At 46.0% G+C, this 20,389-nt stretch overlaps 1 protein-coding gene across 2 annotated transcripts in view; it reads right to left on the reverse strand.

The window, feature by feature from the left end:
• Nucleotides 1-20,389, reverse strand: part of POR (cytochrome p450 oxidoreductase) — a 374,224-nt gene that overhangs the window by 300,083 nt on the left and 53,752 nt on the right. For both annotated transcript variants that reach the window (XM_069226728.1, XM_069226727.1), the window contains exon 2: nucleotides 3,388-3,589. In XM_069226728.1, coding sequence (XP_069082829.1) covers nucleotides 3,388-3,581 — 194 coding nt within the window. In that variant the 5' untranslated portion in view covers nucleotides 3,582-3,589. The remainder of the gene's footprint in view (nucleotides 1-3,387; nucleotides 3,590-20,389) is intronic.

The raw sequence follows: 20,389 nt of genomic DNA on the forward strand, positions 1-20,389 counted from the left end.
CCTCCTTGTTCACCTGATCTGAACCCCATTGAGAACCTGTGGTCCATCATCAAATGTGAGATTTACAAGGAGGGAAAACAGTACACCTCTCTGAACAGTGTCTGGGAGGCTGTGGTTGCTGCTGCACGCAATGTTGATGGTGAACAGATCAAAACACTGACAGAATCCATGGATGGCAGGCTTTTGAGTGTCCTTGCAAAGAAAGGTGGCTATATTGGTCACTGATTTGTTTTTGTTTTGTTTTTGAATGTCAGAAATGTATATTTGTGAATGTTGAGATGTTATATTGGTTTCACTGGTAATAATAAATAATTGAAATGGGTATATATTTTTTTTTGTTAAGTTGCCTAATAATTATGCACAGTAATAGTCACCTGCACACACAGATATCCCCCTAACATAGCTAAAACTAAAAACAAACTAAAAACTACTTCCAAAAATATTCAGCTTTGATATTAATGAGTTTTTTGGGTTCATTGAGAACATGGTTGTTGTTCAATAATAAAATTAATCCTCAAAAATACAACTTGCCTAATAATTCTGCACTCCCTGTATTGTTCACTGCCTAAGTCAAATGCAGCATTTTTCCTTGCGTTTTCTCAAAGATTCCATTTTTATAGCAAAATTCTAGACAAACCTGCTATTACACTATCACAATCTGGTGAGAGACAAAAGTCGATCCTAAGGAACTGGTGATGTCGCACATTTAAAAGCTTTAATCAATGAAGATTTAGGGACAATTCAATAACTAAAAACTATGATCCAAGTATTCCACATTTTTATGGGACAATCTGCACTTATCCATTTTCAAAGTTAAAGCAAACATTTGTAACATTCATGCGAGTATCCGGATCTTTTGGAAACAAATATAGGACTTCATCCTGAAAACATTATACAAATTAACTGAGATCTTGAAAGGCATGGTGCCTCTGAGTATCACGAACAGCATTCTTTTGAACCAGATGCATATTGGTGCCCAAAACGCTGTAACTCAGTGGTTATTAAACTATGGTCCGGGGACCCCTAGGGTTCTGGGAAGCCTAATCACGGGATCCACGACAGCTTAGAAAATAAACAGATTAATAAAGTGTATATAAATAAAAAGGCAAATGTAAAATTGAAAACGTTCCGTAAATGTGATGGCATTTGAAACTGGAGACTTTAAATTAAGTTAGTATCCTCAGATTGATTCAAAGAGCAGGGCAGGTGCATCAAACAGAATATGGTACAGATGATGAGTGGCAACAACTGAATTTAGAAAAACTCTATCCTTATACAAATGTTGATTTTTTTATATTTGCTTGTGAATTAAGTAAGATTTCATAATTTGTGTATTTATTTGATGAATGTTTGTTTCTGTATTGTGTTGGCTTTCAAATCAAAGGTGCTTAGGTTGGGTGAACAGAATTCAAAAGGTTAAGAAACACTGCTGTAACTGATCTAGACTTTGACAGCAATTTTGTTTGGTGGTAGGCAGTTGAGGACCCAAGGCCAAAAACAAGTAGCTCCTACCAGCATGCTTACCAAAGCCTTGCTACTTGGAAACAGATGGCGGTTAGTAACAATGTTTGAATTTAAAGCTCCAAGATCAAAATAAACAATTTGTTACCATCATTCATCACCAGGATTATTGTTACTGCCCATTCTTAAGAACTGACTTCATCTACGATACCCTATTTTAAGGCATCATCCAAAACTGCACACAATTTGTAACGGCTACTGATCACTATTTCACTCCACTTCTGCTTGAGTGGTAATGCACTCGCTTTTAACTGGATTTGGTGTTGGCTTCCCTGGATTTGAACATAAGACCAACCAAAAGTGTTATATTTAACTGGTCGGGGCTTTCTGTCGGGTTCCTCCGATTCATTTATCTTGTTCATCTTCTCCAACTTTTCACCAAATAACACTTCAGTAATAATGGTAAACCACAATCTGCCATGACAGAAACCTTTCCTAAATACCCACTTTTCACACACTGGTTGTTCTCTATCCTCATAATCTAAATTTTTACTACAGCCCGCTAAAAAAAAAAAAAAAAAAAAAAAACAATACTCTCTTCCTGTCCCAGATCCTTGTTTTTTTTCCTCCTTTCTGATACTAGTTCTCCCTTCCGACACATTTTATCTTGCACAGGAATACTATTTGCTGGTAGGCTTCCCTTCTGGTCACAACATGACCAGACTAATGACTTGACAAATAACCAATCTTCCCACATTTTTTTCAACAATCCCAATGGTAGTCATACTTTGGATGATGCTATACGAGTGCGGCTTCTACATTTACAGCAAATAAAAGTCTTATCCATGTTATGCTTTCCATCATTTGATCTATGTTAAGAATATTACCACTGAACACCTTCGCCTTCCAACTTTCTCTTCAGTTACACACCCTAACCAAGTTTGTAACTGTTCTGTAGTCTCTGCACTAATAAGTGCTTCCTGAAGTATGGGTTCAACACCTTGTACTTTCTCATTCCTGACATCAACAAATGCTGTGATCCTTAATATACTCATCCTTCAAGTTTCCAAAATTGCACATCAAAGAGGGCGAAGTTAAACCAGTCACAAATGTGTTAAGAGTCCCCTTCATTTCGAGCACAAAATACCTTTAAAATGCAATTCTTGATCAGTGTTTAAAATACATGTGACATAGGAAAGATGTAAAAATCCTCAACAGGAAAGCAGTTGTACTGTACCAGGTTTGCATTCTCACTTCAAACTGGGTCGCAAACCTCACAACACTGAACATCCAATGAAGGTACTATCTGTTAAACTGTGAGCATAAAGCTTCTTCCATATGAACATGTGGGTACTGATCGTTCTTGGACATATAATTAGGCCAGACATCTTACCAGCACTTATGCAACAATAATACATTACTAGCAATTAAAACTCATCCTAATAAGCATCAGTTAGGCCCTAATGCCATTTTATCAAAATGCATCAAAGTTTATAAGGAAGGGTAGGGGTATCCTTAATTTCAAAGTTCAGTGGAAGCAATGAACCAGATCATATAAATAAAGCTAGGAAAGGTCAAAAAGTAACTCAGTTCATTCCTCATTTACTACTGATTTTTGCCCTGGGATGACCGTTATAAAAATCTTTGACATTTAGTTAAGTAAATGCCTTAAAATGCAAAGATGGATATTCTGTTTCTGAGTTTTAAATAGAAATACCACATAATTTTTTTTTTTTTTTTTTTTTTTTTTAAAGTAGACATGTAAAATATACAGACGTGTGCCTCACACCGTCACAATAGGTTTTCATGAATTAAAATTCAGGACAGCAGAAAACTATGCAGGAATGTAACCAGAAAGGCAGTGGTAGGGGAAGTAGGCTTTCTAATTCCACAAGTCTAAGGGGTTCAACACAATGCTGCACTCACGTTGTTGTTTGGATTTTGGGGAAGTCCGGAATTTCCTCCTTCTTCTTTCGGAAAAAAAGCCAATAGGTGAGCAGTCCCACAATCAGAGAGAAGAGAAACATGTCGGCCATGCTGAATAGGGCCTCCTCTTGCGTGCTGCTGCCATCATCCGAGGGTGTGATGTTTGGGTCTATTCCGGAGTCCCCCATGTTCATCTGTGATACTAGGAGCGAAAAACAATGAATAGGTCATCATTTAAACCTTTTCAACAGTATGGCAAATCATGACGCGACAGCAACATGACTCAAGCTCAATGTGAAACTCCACAACGGAAATCAGCACAAAATGTTTGGCATTTTATAAAACATGGCAACATGGATTTACAAAGTGCAGCACCCAAAAACGCTTTCAATACCTGTGTCCTATATGCAGGAGCAGGAACTTCACACAGAATCAGAAGAGACTTCTACTGTATAGAGCTGTAGTCAGAAAGTTTCTCTTCACATACCTAACATTACTCAACATCCAGCAACAGGAAGAAAGTCTACAACAAGCAATGGGGAAATTAGAGACCGGCATCACAAGTGTACAAAAAGAGCAACTCTTTTACTCAATATCTGCAATGTCCGTCTTACAGTGGTCAATCATGCTTACTGCATACATGACTGCCTGTTCCTTAATTCCGACACATATCTAAATAAAACCAAAAAACACATTTGGTGCTCACTGCATGCTTCCTTGCCATTAGAGTATTGCTGTAACGGCAGACAATACCCAGTGTAGGTGACAACATGAAATTGTAGTCTTCACCTTCGAATACTCCAGTGGGGCTGCTGTGTTATAGTGTATGCATTGCAAAGGTGCTTCATAGAGTGTTAATGCTGAGAGGCAAATGACTGCAGAGATAAGGCCTAGTTCACAAAGCAGTTCAGTTGGTGACACAGGGATCAGGGCATCAACTTAAGTAATGTTGAAGGTCACTGCCAACGATGCACCAATCCTCAGGATGGTGGTGTCCAGACGGTTCCCTACGCACTACGATATTAATAAGTCACCAGTCCATTGCACTTCACTGCCTCTCAATGTCTCCTCCCTACTGTAAAATCATAGAACACCCCTGAGAAGAACCATCAATATTTGAATAAGTTATAATACAGGGTTGTAGCAATTGGGGAAGATAACTGGGGGAAGGGAAAAGAAAGGAGGAGTTTACGAATGACATTACAGCAGCACACTTCTCAGCTACTATCTCGCACGATCCCAACCCTGGTAAAGATGGGCATCTCAAAAGAACAAGCTGCATCTGTTGGCAAGAGCCTGCCATGGCATCGTTCATAATTTGAACACAAAAGCTGTTTTAGCTGCCCAGCTCTAAAACTAGGAGCAGCAGCCAATCTAGGTGACCCCGGGACATGGACTCCTTAATCCTCACATTCCTTAGTCTAAACGTGCGAAATGTCATTGGGGCAAGGGTGTCATTGTCAGATCAATTATGACAGCAACCTCGGAAGGATCCGTGAAATGCATTTTATGCTTACTAAAGCTGAGCTTCAGGCCCGATCTAAACATTGGGGCTAAATACATTTATATGTATATTTCCAAGGCAGATTGCATTTTCGAATGCTGTACGGAGTTGCAAACTAGTGACTGGAGATGCCAGTAAACACGAGACTTGTAAATGGGTGTTTCTAAGTGAATACAAGTTGAAGTGAATAGGGTTTCATAAAGCGATCCTTTACTTATAAGCAGATGCCGATAGTTACATTCTATTGCAGAATATCTTTTAAGTTTAATGTTCTGGTGATTTTGAAGAATGAGTGAAACGGAATCTTGTTTCCTTGTGCTGAGGTACCTGTGCAGGAGTGTCTCTAAAGACTTCCTGTTAATGCCGAGCAGAAAAGAAAACTGATTTGATGCCCAGTGCTAAACGTAGTAATCAAAATGATCAGTGACCTCCGCAACACCTATCAGAGAAGGGGGAGTGGTGGGTTTGTGAGTAGACAAGTAAATCAAGCAGAGTTCCCAGCTCTTTCCTACCTCTGTTTTATCATATTCGGCTTACAATATTGGTCTAAGTTATGTTCAGTCATCCAAGAAATGGCAGAAGTCAACCCTAAGGAAGATCACTCAAGCCTGTCTTAGACAAGAAGGATATGTAAACTTCACGTTTCGCTGCTGTTCGAGGCCTGAATCTGACACACGGTTCTTCTGCTTGAAACCGGAGTGTGCAAGTGCTGTCATGCGACAGCTCTGCCATCTTGAGTAGTAACTTGAATATTTTATAGTTGAGCAATACTTATGATTGTTGCTAGAGCATCATCCGTGTGAAATGATCACCAGTCCTGCTCTCTAAAGCAAAGGATGGGAAACTCAAAGCCCTGCAGGATTCTCATCTGATTCTGTTCATATAGTTGTTAACCCAGGTAATCTGATAAAGACTTCTAGCTGCAGATTCTTTACCTTAGAATTCCCTGGTGTCAGCGTCGAATCCGGAATTTTTCTGCTGAGCAGTACCCTACGTGTGCCGTCGGGTGGAGTCGTTCGGATCCAAGTGCGTTGTCTGGCTCCGTGTGGCATCAGCGTCGTTGAAGCAGTCTGTGACGTCACTGCCATCTATATAGGTACCATCCCAGCGCACGTACGTCAGTTCTTTTTCTTCCGCTTCGGTTAAGAGCAGATCTGGGAAGAGCTACCCTTTTTCTTTGACGTTTGCCGAGGGTTTTTCTTGATTGTTTGACATGTCTTCTAGACAGACAGGATTCAAGCCATGTGGTGCATGTCATCGCACCATGTCGGTCACGGAACCGCCCAAAGTGCATCTCTGGTGTCTTGAGAAGGACCACGATTCGACTTAGTGTTCCGACTGTCGGGCGATGGCTCCAAAGGCCTTGAAGGAGAGATCCATCAAACTTCTGGCGGCCCGCGAGCAGTCTTCGGTCGGCACGACTCAGAGGAGGAGGAGGTCACGGCACCGCTCCCGGAGCCCCAAGTCCTCTTCCTTGCATTCAAGGTCATCGGGGCACTCAGGTAAGAGGCACCAAAAAACAAAAAAAAGAAAAAGAAGAAGTCCAATCGGACTTCGACTTCACCATGCCCGTTGGCCGCCGAGGCGTCTAGGGAACGTCGACGTTCCGAGCACGGTTCCACAGAGCCGTCGCCAGGGCCGACTCCGCGTCTTCCCCCTTTTCCGGGCACCGGAGCGACCCCGCTCAAATTAAAGAATTTTACGAGGCTATGTGCCATGTTTTGAAGCGGGCTGCACCCTCGGGTGGGTCGTCTGTCCCAGCGGGGTCAGCAGGGGCCCCATCGGATTAGACGTTGGCCGCTTCGGCCTCAGTGCCTTTGGGGACCCCAGGATCTGATAGCAGATCCGGACTGGTGCTGGTCTCTCACAGTCGACCTCCTACGGCGCGGGGTCCGACGTCAACGCTCCCCCACCACCACCACCACCACCCACTGGTGGTAGCCCCATCCTCATTCCGGATGATCCGGAGCAACGTTGTACGACGCAGACTCAGACTGTGCGGATTAGGCCTAGATCATTGCCGGAGCCTTATTTTGGACAGCCAGACACAGGAGAGGAGTGGGAGGGGTCTCAAGACCCTTTAAAGTGTGAACGGGAGCAAGAACAGAACTGGTATGAGGATCTAGGGGAAGCCAGTAGACTGGATACTTCTCCAGACACTGGCATGCTCTCTCCTCCCAATGTGGCTACAGAGGAGGGGGCTTCTTATGCCATGGTGGTGCATAGGGCAGCTGAGGTCTTCGACTTGCCCACAGTGCCAGTCAGGACGCATCTACTGACGGAGGAGGTTAAGCCGGGGGGGAAGGGGGGGAAGGGGGGGGACTGCATCGGAGCCGATGTTGCCCTTAAATGAAGCCCTAACGGAAGTCCTTCTGGGTACATGGTCCAAATTCAGAACAGGGGCTCCTGTGAATAGGACAGTCAGCTGCTGCCATAGACCTGCTCCAAATGACACTAGTTTCCTCACCCAACAACCAACTCCAGAGAGCTTGGTGGTCCAAGCCTCCACCTACTGTGGTGCCTTCCCTTCCGCCCCTCTGGACAGGGAATCCAAGAGGCTGGACCAACTTGGAAAGAAGTTGTTTTCTTCCTCGAGCCTGGCATTGAGGTCAGTAAACACCTCTTGCCTATTGGGACGTTTTCCCATACTTTATGGGATACAGTGGCACATGTGTTGACCCAGGTCCCAGAGGGTGTACGGGACACTCTCCCAGGCTGTCAAGGACGGGAGAGATGCAGCCAAGTTTACTATCAGGTGTGAATTGGACATGACTGACTTGAAGGGTAGAGCGATTGCGTGGACAGTGGCCCTATGTCACCACGCCTGGCTTCGTTCAACTGGCTTTTCAGGGGATGTCCAGTCGAGTTTGATGGACATGCCTTTTGATGGCTCTCGCCTCTTTGGTGAGAAGGCAGACTCTGCGCTTGAGAGGTTCAAGGATTCTCGAGCTACGTCCAGATCCTTGGGCCTCTCTGCGCCAGCTCTCCAGCAGTCTGTCTTCCGTCCCTTTCGAGGCTCTGGAAGGGGCGCGGGACCATGCCAGTCACAACTTAGCCGCCGTCCTCTGGCTTCACAACATCCTGTGCGAAGACATGGTCGTGGTACCATCAGGACCAGAGGATCTGGCCAGAGGTCTGCCACCACACAGCCCCCCTCCACAGCGCACAAGCCCTCCTAGTGTGGTTCTGCAAAACCATGTCCGTCCAGTTGGAGAGGATTCAATTTCATCTCCCTCACTGGCAATCCATCACATCGGACAAATGGGTCTTGCAGATCATACGGAAGGGCTAGTCCCTCCCCATCCAGTCCTTCCCTCCTCCTATCCGTCTACATCCAGAGGTGGCGCAAGGGCTTTTTCAGCAGTGGGGAGAGCCTTGGTTGGATCTGTTCTCTGCAGAGAACACGCAATGTCAGCAGTTTTGCGCGTTGGAGTTTCCAAGGGGGCTATCGCTAGGCAACGCTTTTCATCGCAAGTGGAGTTCAGGCCTCCTGTATGCCTTTCCGCCCATACCACTTCTGCCCAGAGTTCTCAAGAAAATCAAGAACGACCGGGCCAAAGTAATCCTAGCGGCTCCGGATTGGGCACGAAGAGTCTGGTATCCAGAGCTTCTCAAAATGAGAAGCAGTCCTCCAATCAGGTTGCCTCTTTGGGAGGATCTTCTGTTGCAGCAGCAGGGGAAGGACCTCCAGCCGAACTGGTCAACTCTGCGGCTTCACGCGTGGAGATGGGCGGCAACAGTTGATGGTTTATGACCTCCCTCCCGTGGTCTGTGATGTCATTCTGGCAGCCAGGCGTTCCTCTAGTAAGTCGATTTATGCCTGCTGGTGGAAACATTTTGTATCATATTGTACAGAGAGGTCTATTGATCCTCTTTCTTCTTCTCTTTCTAATATCCTTCTGTTTATTCTATCACTTGCCCAACAGGGTTCCTCCTTAGGGACTCTTAAGGGCTATCTTGCTGCCTTATCGGCTTCTCTTTGCTTCCCCAATCAGCCATCTTTGTTTAAGACTCACGTTGTACAGAGATTCTTAAAAGGGCTTGTACATGTGTTTCCACCTACGCCTTTTGTTATGCCCCAGTGGGACATTAATCTAGTACTCACTTTTCTAATGTGTACTCCTTTCGAGCCTTTACATAACTGTCCTCTCCGGCTGCTCACTACCAAAACAGCCTTCTTAGTGGCGATCACATCTGCCAGGAGAGTGACTGAGATGCAAGCTTTATCATCGAAACCGCCGCATCTCACAATATATCCTGATAAAGTAGTCCTCCAAACTCATGCCTCTTTCCTCCCCAAGGTGGTGAACCCTTTACATCTGGGTCAAAACATCACCCTGCTCACCTTCTTTGCTCCACCGCATCCCTCTAAAGAAGAGGAGCGTCTGCATCGGCTGAACCCAAAAAGAGCGTTATCGTTCTACCTTGACCGCACAAAAGAGTTCCGGGTGGACGACCAACTCTTTGTGGAATATGTTGGTGCAAAGAAGGGACGGGCAGTCCAGAAACAAACCATCTCACGCTGGGTCGTTCTCTGCATACAATTTGCTACGCTTTGGCTAAGAAGCAGCCTCCAGAGGGCTTGAGAGCTCACTCTACAAGAGGGAAAGCCGCTACCACTGCGTTAGCTCGAGGCGTGCCGGTACTTGATATATGCCAAGCTGCAACGTGGGCTTCCTTGCACACGTTTGCAAGACACGTCTGCCTGGATAGCCAGTTGAGAAGAGAGGGGCATTGTGCTCGCTCAGTCGGTCCTACAGGACTTCCTGGTGTGAAGTATATTCTCGGAGCCCACCACCAGGAGTTATATCTTGGGTATCTATTCTAAGGTAAGGAATCTGCAGCTCGGAGTCTCTATCAAATGAACAAGTTACTTACCTTTGGTAACAAATTATCTGGTAGAGACTATCTAGCTGCAGATTCCTTACACCCACCCAGGCCACCCCGCTCTGCGGATATATACATTATGTTTTTCATAAGTTTTGCCTTTCTCAAGGGCATGTCATTGTACTCAAACAATCAAAAAGAAAAGTAAATAATTGTTGGTTCTTCCATGATTCTGCACTTCTGGCGTGGAAAAGAACTGACGTACGCACGCCGGGGTGGTGCCTATATAGAAGACCGTGACGTCACAGACTGCTCCAACGACGGCACGCGGAGCTGGACGACGCACGCGGATCTGAACGCCGCCACCAGACGGCACACGCAGGGTACTACACAGCAGAAAAATTCTGGATTTGAAGCGGACACCAGGGAATTCTAAGGTAAGAAATCTGCAGCCAGATAGAGTCTCTACCAGCTTATTTGTTACCGAAGGTAAGTAACTTGTTCTTTTGTACAGTACCAACATGTTGATTTTTGGCTTCTGAGTGCTCACAGGGGCATCTGAGAGAGAAGAGAGAGTTTGAAGCAGGGAAAGGTGGGGAGACAGGATGTGGAGGGGAGAGCATGGAGATTGGGAGAAACTAGGAACTGGGCTGAGATCGAGGACAAGAAGGGGAAAACAGGACAATTGGAAAGAAGAGCAAGAGACAAAGCAAGACTTTCAAAGAAAATGAATGTAGAGGAGGTGATGGAATGCAGAATGTGTTCAGCCTGTTCAATGGGTTGCACTGTATTACAAGACAAAATCTGTGTATGCTTCTCGCACCCATGGCCTCATACTAAATAAAAATGAGAGAAAACAATCACACCTGCAGTTGCTTGTGTTCATGTGAAGAGGGGGCACAGCTTAACAGGTTGTGCTGGGCAGCTTCATGTGGAGAAGGGCCTAAACTGTGTGAAAATACTGAGCATTAAGTGTGCAGGGATTGGGGTGCTCCAGATCGCAAACCTGGCAGTAATCGTCAAATATTGGCAAAGCCAAAAAGTCTTGCCTTTGGTACCTACTGGCTTTGCCAATGGCTTTTAGCCTGGCTGTACATCAATTCCTATGCTGTGCAGCACAGCTAAAAAAAAAAAAAAAAAGTTAATGTTTAAATAGTAAAAGCAAAAGTTATGTTGTGTGCATGCTTGTGGGAGAATGTGTTTTTTTGGGTGAGAAAGTGTGAACGTGAGTGAGTGAAAGTGAAGGTCAAAGGGCATGAAGTGTCACTTCCGCTAACCCTGGCATTTTAGTGAAATGACAGCCATGGTCACCAGGCAGAATATAGTCCTTGACTGTGCTTATCCAGGAATGGAGATCCCAGTATTCATACATTTGTTAATAGGTAACAACTGCAATATGTAGTTAGTCCTGTGGACACGCAGCAAGCCCTACTAAGAACTGAGGCTGAGGTGAATGGTGCCCATGGCAGGGATATATTTGGCACAAATATTACATGTTGGCGCCCTGCCCTGTAGTCTTCATGCATGGGTCTGTTTGCCAAAAGCCAGTACTGGAGAACCACAGAGAGAGGGCTATTTCCCTTCAGTTCACTAAGAGCGGCAGTGTGTGTACAGGCTGAGAAATTAACAGGTGCCTACTGTGTAAAATAAGTGCACTTTATATGAAAATCAAACTTCTTGTACGCTCAAGTCAATTGGCTGAGCTGGTTAAGGTTCAAGAGTTAAAAAGAGTGCGTCAAGATGCAAACCCCAGTTAAAAAAAAAAAAAAAAAAGTCAACCAATACGAAAAGGGGCAGAGAAAGGGATAAATCAAGATGAACAACGGGTGAGTGGAGGTGATGAAGAAAATCGAACAAACGGGTGGTGAAGAATAAAGAAACATGAACAACAATAAAGAAACGCAAACAATAAAGGAACATGAACAATATGGGAAATACAAAAAACGGGCGGTTGAAGGGGATAAAGATAGACAGAACAGAAACCGGACCTGAATCACAGCATGATCAGCAGAGAGACTCTAATTAAGATGAATAATGCTGGACTTGGTGTGAGTTGTTCCTGTATGAGTGAGGTGTGCATATATATAAGGGTGAAAGAAATGCTTACTGAGAGCACATTAAGCAGTGAGTGAGCACTGTGTGTAAATGCAATCAATCAGTCGATTTGTACAGCACTGCTAATCACCCGCAAGGGTATCCAGATGCCTCTAGGGTGTGACAGGCTCAGTCAAAAAGGCAGGTCTTGAATGCTTTAGGGCAGTGGCTCCCAACCTGTGGTCCGGGGACCCCTGGGGGTCTGCGAAGCCTCCTCAGGGGGTCCGCGACTGCTTAGAAAATTAAATAACATTAACAGATTAGGTCCCCAGCTTTCATTAGTGACTTAGTGGGGGGTCCCCTGATTTCAATAAAGATTCAGTGGGGGTCCCCGGGCTCCAGTAATGATAAAGTGGGGGTCCAAAGAAGTGAAAAGGTTGGGAACCACTGCTTTAGGGAATTCTGGAAGAGACGGGAAGGTGCAGAGCTGCAAGGGGAAAGTTGTTCCATGCTGCAAATAAGGAGAAGGAGCATCCTCCACTGTTGCTTCTGTGGATGCGGGAAGTGAGGGAGATTGATAGGGTGGCAGATCGGAGTAGTCTGGCTGGTTGGTCCAGGTTCCCACGGTAGTTGTTGTAGACAGGTCCTAGGTTGTGAAGAGCTTTGTATATGTGGATCAGCAGGTTGAATAGGCACCTCTTATTTACTGGGAGCCAGTGGAGTTCCTTGAGCTGGGGAGAGATGCAAGTCTCGCAGGGGAAGTTGAGATCAGTATGGCTGCAGTATTCTGAATATCCTGAAGTCTCTTTGGGATGTGTGTAGAGATCTCGTAGTAGAGGGTGTTGCCATAGTAGGGTGTGCTTGTGACGAGGGCTTGTGTGACAGTGTGTCGGAGATTGTGATGTGTGAGAGTCTATTTGATACATTTTGCAAAGAAATGTTGTTTGTTTCATGCAACATATAAGAAATAGGAGGGCATTGCAAAGATTATTTGCAGTAATATTAGTGAGCTACTGACTACTGACATTATACAATATTGAAAACACAAGTCACTATCTCTGAACAGAATTTGGACGAGTGTGTCTGTGCACTGTCAGTTACCTTCCCAACCAGAGCATGAAAAATCTGAAAATGGATCATAAATTCAGAGCTGCTCTGAACAGAGGCCCCCAAACCCATTTGACCCAGGGTCCTCAAAATCCTTAGATGTTCCTGCTGCAGGCCGAGTGTCAGGGGTGATCTACTGCACAAGTGTAGAGTTGTGCCTACGTGAGTGCAGGACGAGCCGTTTGCCTCTGTGAGTTCAGGTTGAGGGTTTACTATATGTGAATGCTTGGTGAGACGTTTGTTTGTGTGTAGGATGTCCCTATCAGGATGCATTGTATCACACATTAAAGCCAACCTAGTGGCACTGCCAATGCTTGTTGGGTTTAGAATCACTGTAGTAAAAAGCTACGCAAATTTGCTGTCACAACCCACTATATTGCCATAAGAAGCACACTGCATTGCATGACTTACAAAGAGTATGTTGGGATGGAATCTCACACGCATGGCAATCCCCCATGTCTACTGAGGGTCTTACTGGTTAAATGGTTTGAGACCTTAAACTTGGCTCTGAGGACAAGGACCATGTATAGTGCATCTCACTTTTACAGAGTGGCTTCTGCCCTCTCTGCCCAGGCTGTGGTAGACTGACAGTGGTGACAGCATTAATCTATACATGGGGTATTTGCACCTCTAAATAGAACAGCAAACTCTTCGTAAAGTTTGTTCAGTCTCTTTTACCTGGACTCTGTCATATGTGGGATGTCTGTATTGCAAGCCAGTGGGTTTGGTTCACTGTGTGAGAATGATGATCCATTCAGTTTAAATGTGAGCAGAGCTGGTATCTGTTCTGATGGATATTTTAGGTCCCCATGCACCTCTCTATTTTTAGTACAATCGTGGTGGGCTGGGTAGGCATTAGCTCTAATCTGTATTTAGCCAATACTCCCTCTGTTGGGACAACTCCCTCCCTATCTGCTGGGTGATGATCAGGACCTCCTGGTCTGGAGTTAATGAAAATTACTCTCTGGAACCAGGAAGAACTGGAAGAGCCCTCCTCACATGGCCTGATCATGGACTGATCACACAGTGAACATGCAGGAAATTTGCCTCAGGATTAGAGGGGAACCTGGGATGTAAAAGTAGAAGACCATCAGACTGGATTGGCCTGCCACTCAGGAAATGATAAAGGTCTGGTCTAATCTAATATTCTCTTTTCTGACAAAGCACACCACACAAAGGATTACAGATGAGGTCAAGATCCAGGAATGGATTTCAAAGGTTGGATTTTACATGGGGATAGGGTTGCAACTTGAGATGGTGTCTGTGACGACATGCCAAAGGCAAGCTCATCTGCACCCGTTCGCGCATGGACCGCGCAAAGTGCCAGAAACCCTGTCGATCCTGCCACCCACCACTACAGCACCGGGGAGCTCAACAACTTCTGCACTGCCTCCCCTCGAGTAACCAAAGGACCCTTCACCTGCATACACTGCCATTTCTCCTGCAACCCAGAGCCTCCTACCTTCACAGGACCCTGCGTCACATACTCCCAGAAGAACACGACCGACCTGCAACCTCTCCATTGCACCCTGCTCAACACCCAAATCCTCTGCAAACACACCACGGAAATCTGGAACACCATCGCCTCCCTCTCACCCAACATGGCTTTAATCCCCAAAACTCCTCTAACCCCGACATCAACACTGCAACACCAGACGGGTACAAAATGATACAATGAGACCAACAAACACGGTGGGGGCACTTCCATCATCTTCAAGAACACCATCTGAAGCATCACCACCACCGACGACTCCACACCCCTCATGGAACACCTCAACTTCCAACTACAAACAGACACCAGGACAACAGTAAAAGGCACCTTCATATTCAGACCCCCAGGACCTCAACCGCCCTTCTGCAACACCACCCCCAACATCATCGCACCACTAGCAATTGACTCCAACCACTACATCCTACTCTGAGACGTGAACTTCCACACTGACAACTCCACCAATGCCAACTCCACCACCCTCAACCCCATCTTCACCTCCAGCAACAGAGTCAGATTAAGCCAGGTCACCGAACTCACCTGGTCCAACCACAGCATCGACCACTTTACCCTCGCCAGCGCCCAACACACCACCACTAAGAAGCAGAGATGCAACTACCACAGCTGGGGTAAAGTAACAGAAACACAGTGGATGCAGGTCCTGGACGCTTTCCAACCGAAGGCATAATCCAACCTTGACCAGGCCGTTGTGAATTTTACTATCTGGATCACCGAATGTGCAGACAGTCGCAATGCTGAAACCTGCCAGAACCAATAAAACGTCAGGATGCCAGCTGGTACACCCCAGAGCTCAGACCCACCAAGTGCAGTTGCTACAGACTGGAGAAACATTGGCGATCCACCCTTCACCAAAACTGTCCACAAAGCAGCCCTCAGCATCTACCACGATAAATCAAGGAAGTCAAGAGAGCAGCCATCTCGGACCTCATTGACTCAACTGCATGAAATAACTATTCAGAATAGTCAAAGAATACTACAACCTGACAGCCACAGAGAAATCTATCCACCCTTCCCAAGAACTCTGCAACACCCTCCCAGAATACTGTCTACAACAACTTCGACCTCTAACACATGAACTCCAACCTGAACTCTCCTGACCCCCCCCGTGCACACCAACAGAACAATCACCACTTGGACACCACTCACCACACACTCCACCGCGGCCATCATGTAATCCATCCATTCCGGGGAACCCACCGACCCATGCCCCCACCACCTGTTCACACTCTGAATCAACCACATCAGCAAAGCACTCATCAGCATCCCTAATACCTCCATCACCTTGGCAGTCTTTCTGGAAAGCTGGAAAGCAGCAGAAATCAGACCCCTCCTAAAGGATCCCTGCACTAAACACAGCGAACTCAAAAATTACCAACCCTTCTCTCTGCTCACCTACCCTGCCAAAGTAGTTGAGAAGGCCAACAATCAACAACTACTAATTACCTGGAAGAAAACAACCTACTGGACAAGGCCCTATCAGGATTCCACATCAACCCCTGCACAGAGACCACACTCATCGCTGCCACGGATGACATCAGGAGACTCCTCAATCGCGGAGAAACCGCTGACCTGATCCTCCTCAACCTATCAGCTGCATTCAACACACTCCACCACACCCTCATCAACAGTCTCCACAGCATCAAGATACAAAAAGACACCCTTAAATGGATCGCCTCCTTTCTGACAAGACGCACTCAGAGCGTCAGGCTGTCCCTCTTCACCTCCACATCATATGCGGCATACCCCAAGGATCCTCCCTCAGCCCCTCCTTGTTCAACACCTACATGACCCTCCCCCCAGCCAACATGGTCAGATCGCACACACTCAACATCAACTCCTAACCAGATGATACTCAGCTCATCCTCTCGCTCACTGAAGACCCCTTCATCACCAGAACCCACTTCTGCAATGCCATGACCACTGTAGCTGACTGGATGAAAATAAACTGTCTCAAACTCAACTCTGACAAAACAGAAGTGCTAATCTTTGTGAGAAACACATCCATCTGGGACCATAGCTGGTGGCAAGCCGAACTCTCACCCTTTCCCATGCCTACCGATCACAAACACAACCTTGGCATCATCCTTGACAGCCAACTGACCATTAAGCGCCAAATCAACACAGCTACCTCCTCCTGCTTGAGCATGCTCCACAGTATCCACACCAGGAAAGCCGTAACCCAGGCTCTCGCCACCAGCCGCCTTGACTACAGCAACGCACTCCATGCCAGCATCTTCTCCCAGCTCCTGAAAAGACTCCAGACCATACAGAACGTGGCAGCCAGACATCCTAGACCTCAAAAAATGGCCACACATCACCCCCACCTCAGAAACCTCCACTGGCTCCACGTCAAGAAAAGATGCCAGTCCAAGCTCCTCATGCAGGCCTACAAAGCTCTCCATGATCAAGCACCAGCCTGCATGAACCACTGACTCCGCTTCCACCAGCCCACCAGACACTTGTGCTCCTTCTCGCTTGCCCTTCCAAACACACCCATGATCTGTTGCAGCAGCAACCATGACTTACCCCTCCCCATTCGCACTGCACCTCACTGACAGACGGCAAAGACTCAAGACCTGTCCTCTGTCACCTAGGAGTGACAGTGCTGCGCTCTACAAATACTGACTGATTGATGGACTACCAATAAAAGGAATTTGTGAGTCTGAGGAAAGGATCTGGATGCAGCTTGCCAACTAGAGCAGAGAGCGCTTTTGTGGGCTATTCTGTCCTTTGGCGCACAAGGAGACTTCAGAGAGGTCTTCAAAAGAAGGAAAGTTTCTGTACATCAACAAAGAGGGATACAGAGGAAGCTCCATGTTGGCATTGAAGGTGAGACTGCTTTGCCCCCGACCCTCACCTGTGCTGTGGAATCCTGTGAGTGCTTCCCGTTACCATCTGTAGCTGGGGGAAGAGTGGCCTGTTACGAATTCACCATTTGAACTTTTGGTCCCTGCCCCAAGACTTACACATTCTCTAGCTTTGTTCTTGCTTGTCCTGCACTGGTAGCAAGTAGCAATGTCTCCGCCGGTGCCCTACTATTGGAAAAGTTAGACTGTAACCAGTGGGCTCTAAGATACAGGCCTCAAACTGTTTTGGGTCATCTGAGGGTATACGGGTAGACTGTATTTCTGCTGCTTTGGGTAGTGGGATAGTGGGTGGACCAGGAACATTTAATTTAATATCACCTACTAAAACCCAGGCACTGCAATACATGTATTGGTACCATGACTATAGCTTTGAAGAGTAACCCTTTGCAACACAGTCTGTGCACTGCAATGTTAACTGTGTGTTTTAAAGTACTTAGTGTTGAGACACTGTATTAACTGTTTGGGGTCAGAACTCTGAACCAGAGGATTGTCGATGCTTCTAGTTTGCTTTGTCTGTCTTCTTGTATGTGTACTATATTTTCCTTGTATGTATTAAAAGTAATCGAAAGCATTGATTGGACATTTAACTTATTAGCTGGAATTACAGTGTAAACTGTATTTTGAATGTCTAACCCACGTCAGCTCCTTGAGTGGACTGCTCGGTCTTACTGCCCTGAGAGAGTCAAGTGCTAAAAAGTTGTGACCTCAGGGCAATAGCGAAGAACCACTCCAATTGATGCAGCTGGAGCCCAGGTAACCCCTGACTGCCTCTGTGTCCCAAGAACCTGGTCATCACAGATGTTTAATGACTTTATAAGCCCTCATCTAGAGCTTAACTCTTCAGTAACTACTGGAGTACAGTTCCGAGGTTACAAGCCTTCCATGTAAGGACATGTTCAGAAACTAATTTCCAAAATATTTTATATTTCAAATTCAGGCCACACCAAGAAAACAAACGAGCAGTGTTTTTTTTTTTTTGTTTTTAAATATGTTGTGCATGTTTAGTCTAAGTGAAAAATACTTTGCGTCACACAATCAGGTTTCCTTGGCCGTTCTTATTTATAGACCAAAACAAATAACTGGTCAAGGATATCCCACGAAAGTGGATTTCATGCTTTCGTGATCCTGTAGTACATCTTAAAAAGGAGTCAAGGTTACCAACTATGGTGACGCACATCCACTGCCAAGTGTGGTGTTCTCTTTGCAAGTAAAGTGAGGAATTGCACCCTTCACACAAAACGCAATACACAACAGAACAGGTTACTCATGACCACAAGCATTTGGAGGGAGGGAGGGGGGGGGGGCATATCAGAGGGAAGCAGAGCACGTTCATCATTTCAGGACGAAAACACTCGTAGTTACAAAAGGAGTAGGCTTTTATGCCAGCAAGGACTAAGGTTTGTGTATCTGAACATATTGGCTTGAGAGAGGTAATCTCACCGGACGTGGACGCATAGGCTAAATAAGAAAAGAGGATCCCTCTCCTTCTGCTACAGGTCAATTATAGTACATGAGGTGAAGCAGGGCCTAAAAAAAAAGTGTATGTATGACCACTGCGCAATACCTATTGAAGCAAAAAGCGGAGAGTTGAATTCATGAGTAGACCAGTCAGCAAATAAATCTGTAAACTCAGATGCACTTAAGAAATAACATCTCACAGCAGAACCCCATGCTTTCCTCTGTTCTGTGACAGAGGTGCAACTGCCCTTGTTTTAGTGAATGCTCACTCTACAGGACAGAGGTTAGTGAACAGTCAGAACATGGTGGCAAAGTCTGGGTAGTGGGAAGAGAACATGTCCAGAAAACGGTCTACAATGCCAGATAAAAAGAAAGTATTCAACGTTTTACTTCTGCCAAAATACACACAACACACACTTACTTGCAATGTAAGCTTTCAAGACAATACAAGAAGAGTGTAGTTACAAGAGGAATGATTACTTCAACCAAAACATCAGGTTTTCTCCATTTGTGTTACAGGTTAAGAAGCTGATGACGACGGAACTTATTTAGCAGAGCATTAATGACAGTCAGAACAAGCATTGCCAAAGCCAATAGGTCTCGTCCTATACAAAAGCTATTGGCTTTGGCAATGCGTTTTGCCATGTACACCAGTGTACACCAGTGTGGCTGCTGTCCAGCATGGCTAAAAGTTAGTGGCGTAGAGCATCAGAGTGGAGTGGGGGAGTAAGGTGTTGCAGAGTCGATTTGTTGGGGGTGTTGAGTAGAGATGGGGAAGAAGAGTGTTGTAGAAGTGGAGTGAGGTGGAACAGGGTGGAGTTGATTGAGGGAGGAGGGTGGATTGGAGTAGAGTGGGGTGGACTGGATTGGGGTTAAAGTACTGATGATGCTGGTAGTTATTTAGCAAAGCATTAGTGACAGTTACAACATGCATTGGCAAGCCAATAGGTCTAGCCTCTGCAAGAGCGATTGGCTTTGGCAATGTGTTTTGCCATGCTGCACATCAGTGTGGCTGCTGTCCAAGATGGTTAAAGGTTAGTGGTGTAGCGTGTCAAATTGGAGTAGGGAGGAGTAGAGCTCAGTGGTAGAGAGTTTTGAAGAGTGGAATGGGGTGGAATTGGATGGGATGGAGTGGACTGAGGTGGTGGCTTGGATTGGAGTAGAGTGGGATGGATTGGATTGAGTGCAGCGGGGTGGATTGAGTGTAGGGGGGTGGACTGAAATGGGGGGTGGACTGAAATGGGGAGGCTTCAAGTGGGGTGGAATGAAATGGGGAGGTGGACTGTAGTGACAGGGGTGGGGTGGACTGGAGTGGGGTAGATTTGATTGGGGTGGGTGATTTTGATTGGGGCGATAGGAGTGGATTGGAGTGGAGTGGGGTGGATTGGAATGGGATAGAGTGGGGTGGATTGTAGTAGTGTGCAGTGGATTAGAGTGGGACAGAGTGAAGTGGGGTGGCTTGGAATGGGGGACTGAAATCGAATGGGGGACAAATTGGGTTGACTGGGGTGAGATGGGATGGACTAGACTGCAGTGGGATGGATTGGTGTGAGATGGATGGGAGTGGGGTGTATTGGATTGGATCAGGTAGATTAGATCAGGGTGGATCACATTAAGTTGGGGTGGATTCAAATGGGGTGGGGTGGATTGGAGTGGGTTGGACTTGAGCGGTGGATTAACTGGCGTGGGGTGGAC

The sequence above is a fragment of the Pleurodeles waltl genome, chromosome 3_2 (assembly GCF_031143425.1).
Source record: "Pleurodeles waltl isolate 20211129_DDA chromosome 3_2, aPleWal1.hap1.20221129, whole genome shotgun sequence".
Classification (NCBI taxonomy): Eukaryota; Metazoa; Chordata; class Amphibia; order Caudata; family Salamandridae; genus Pleurodeles; species Pleurodeles waltl.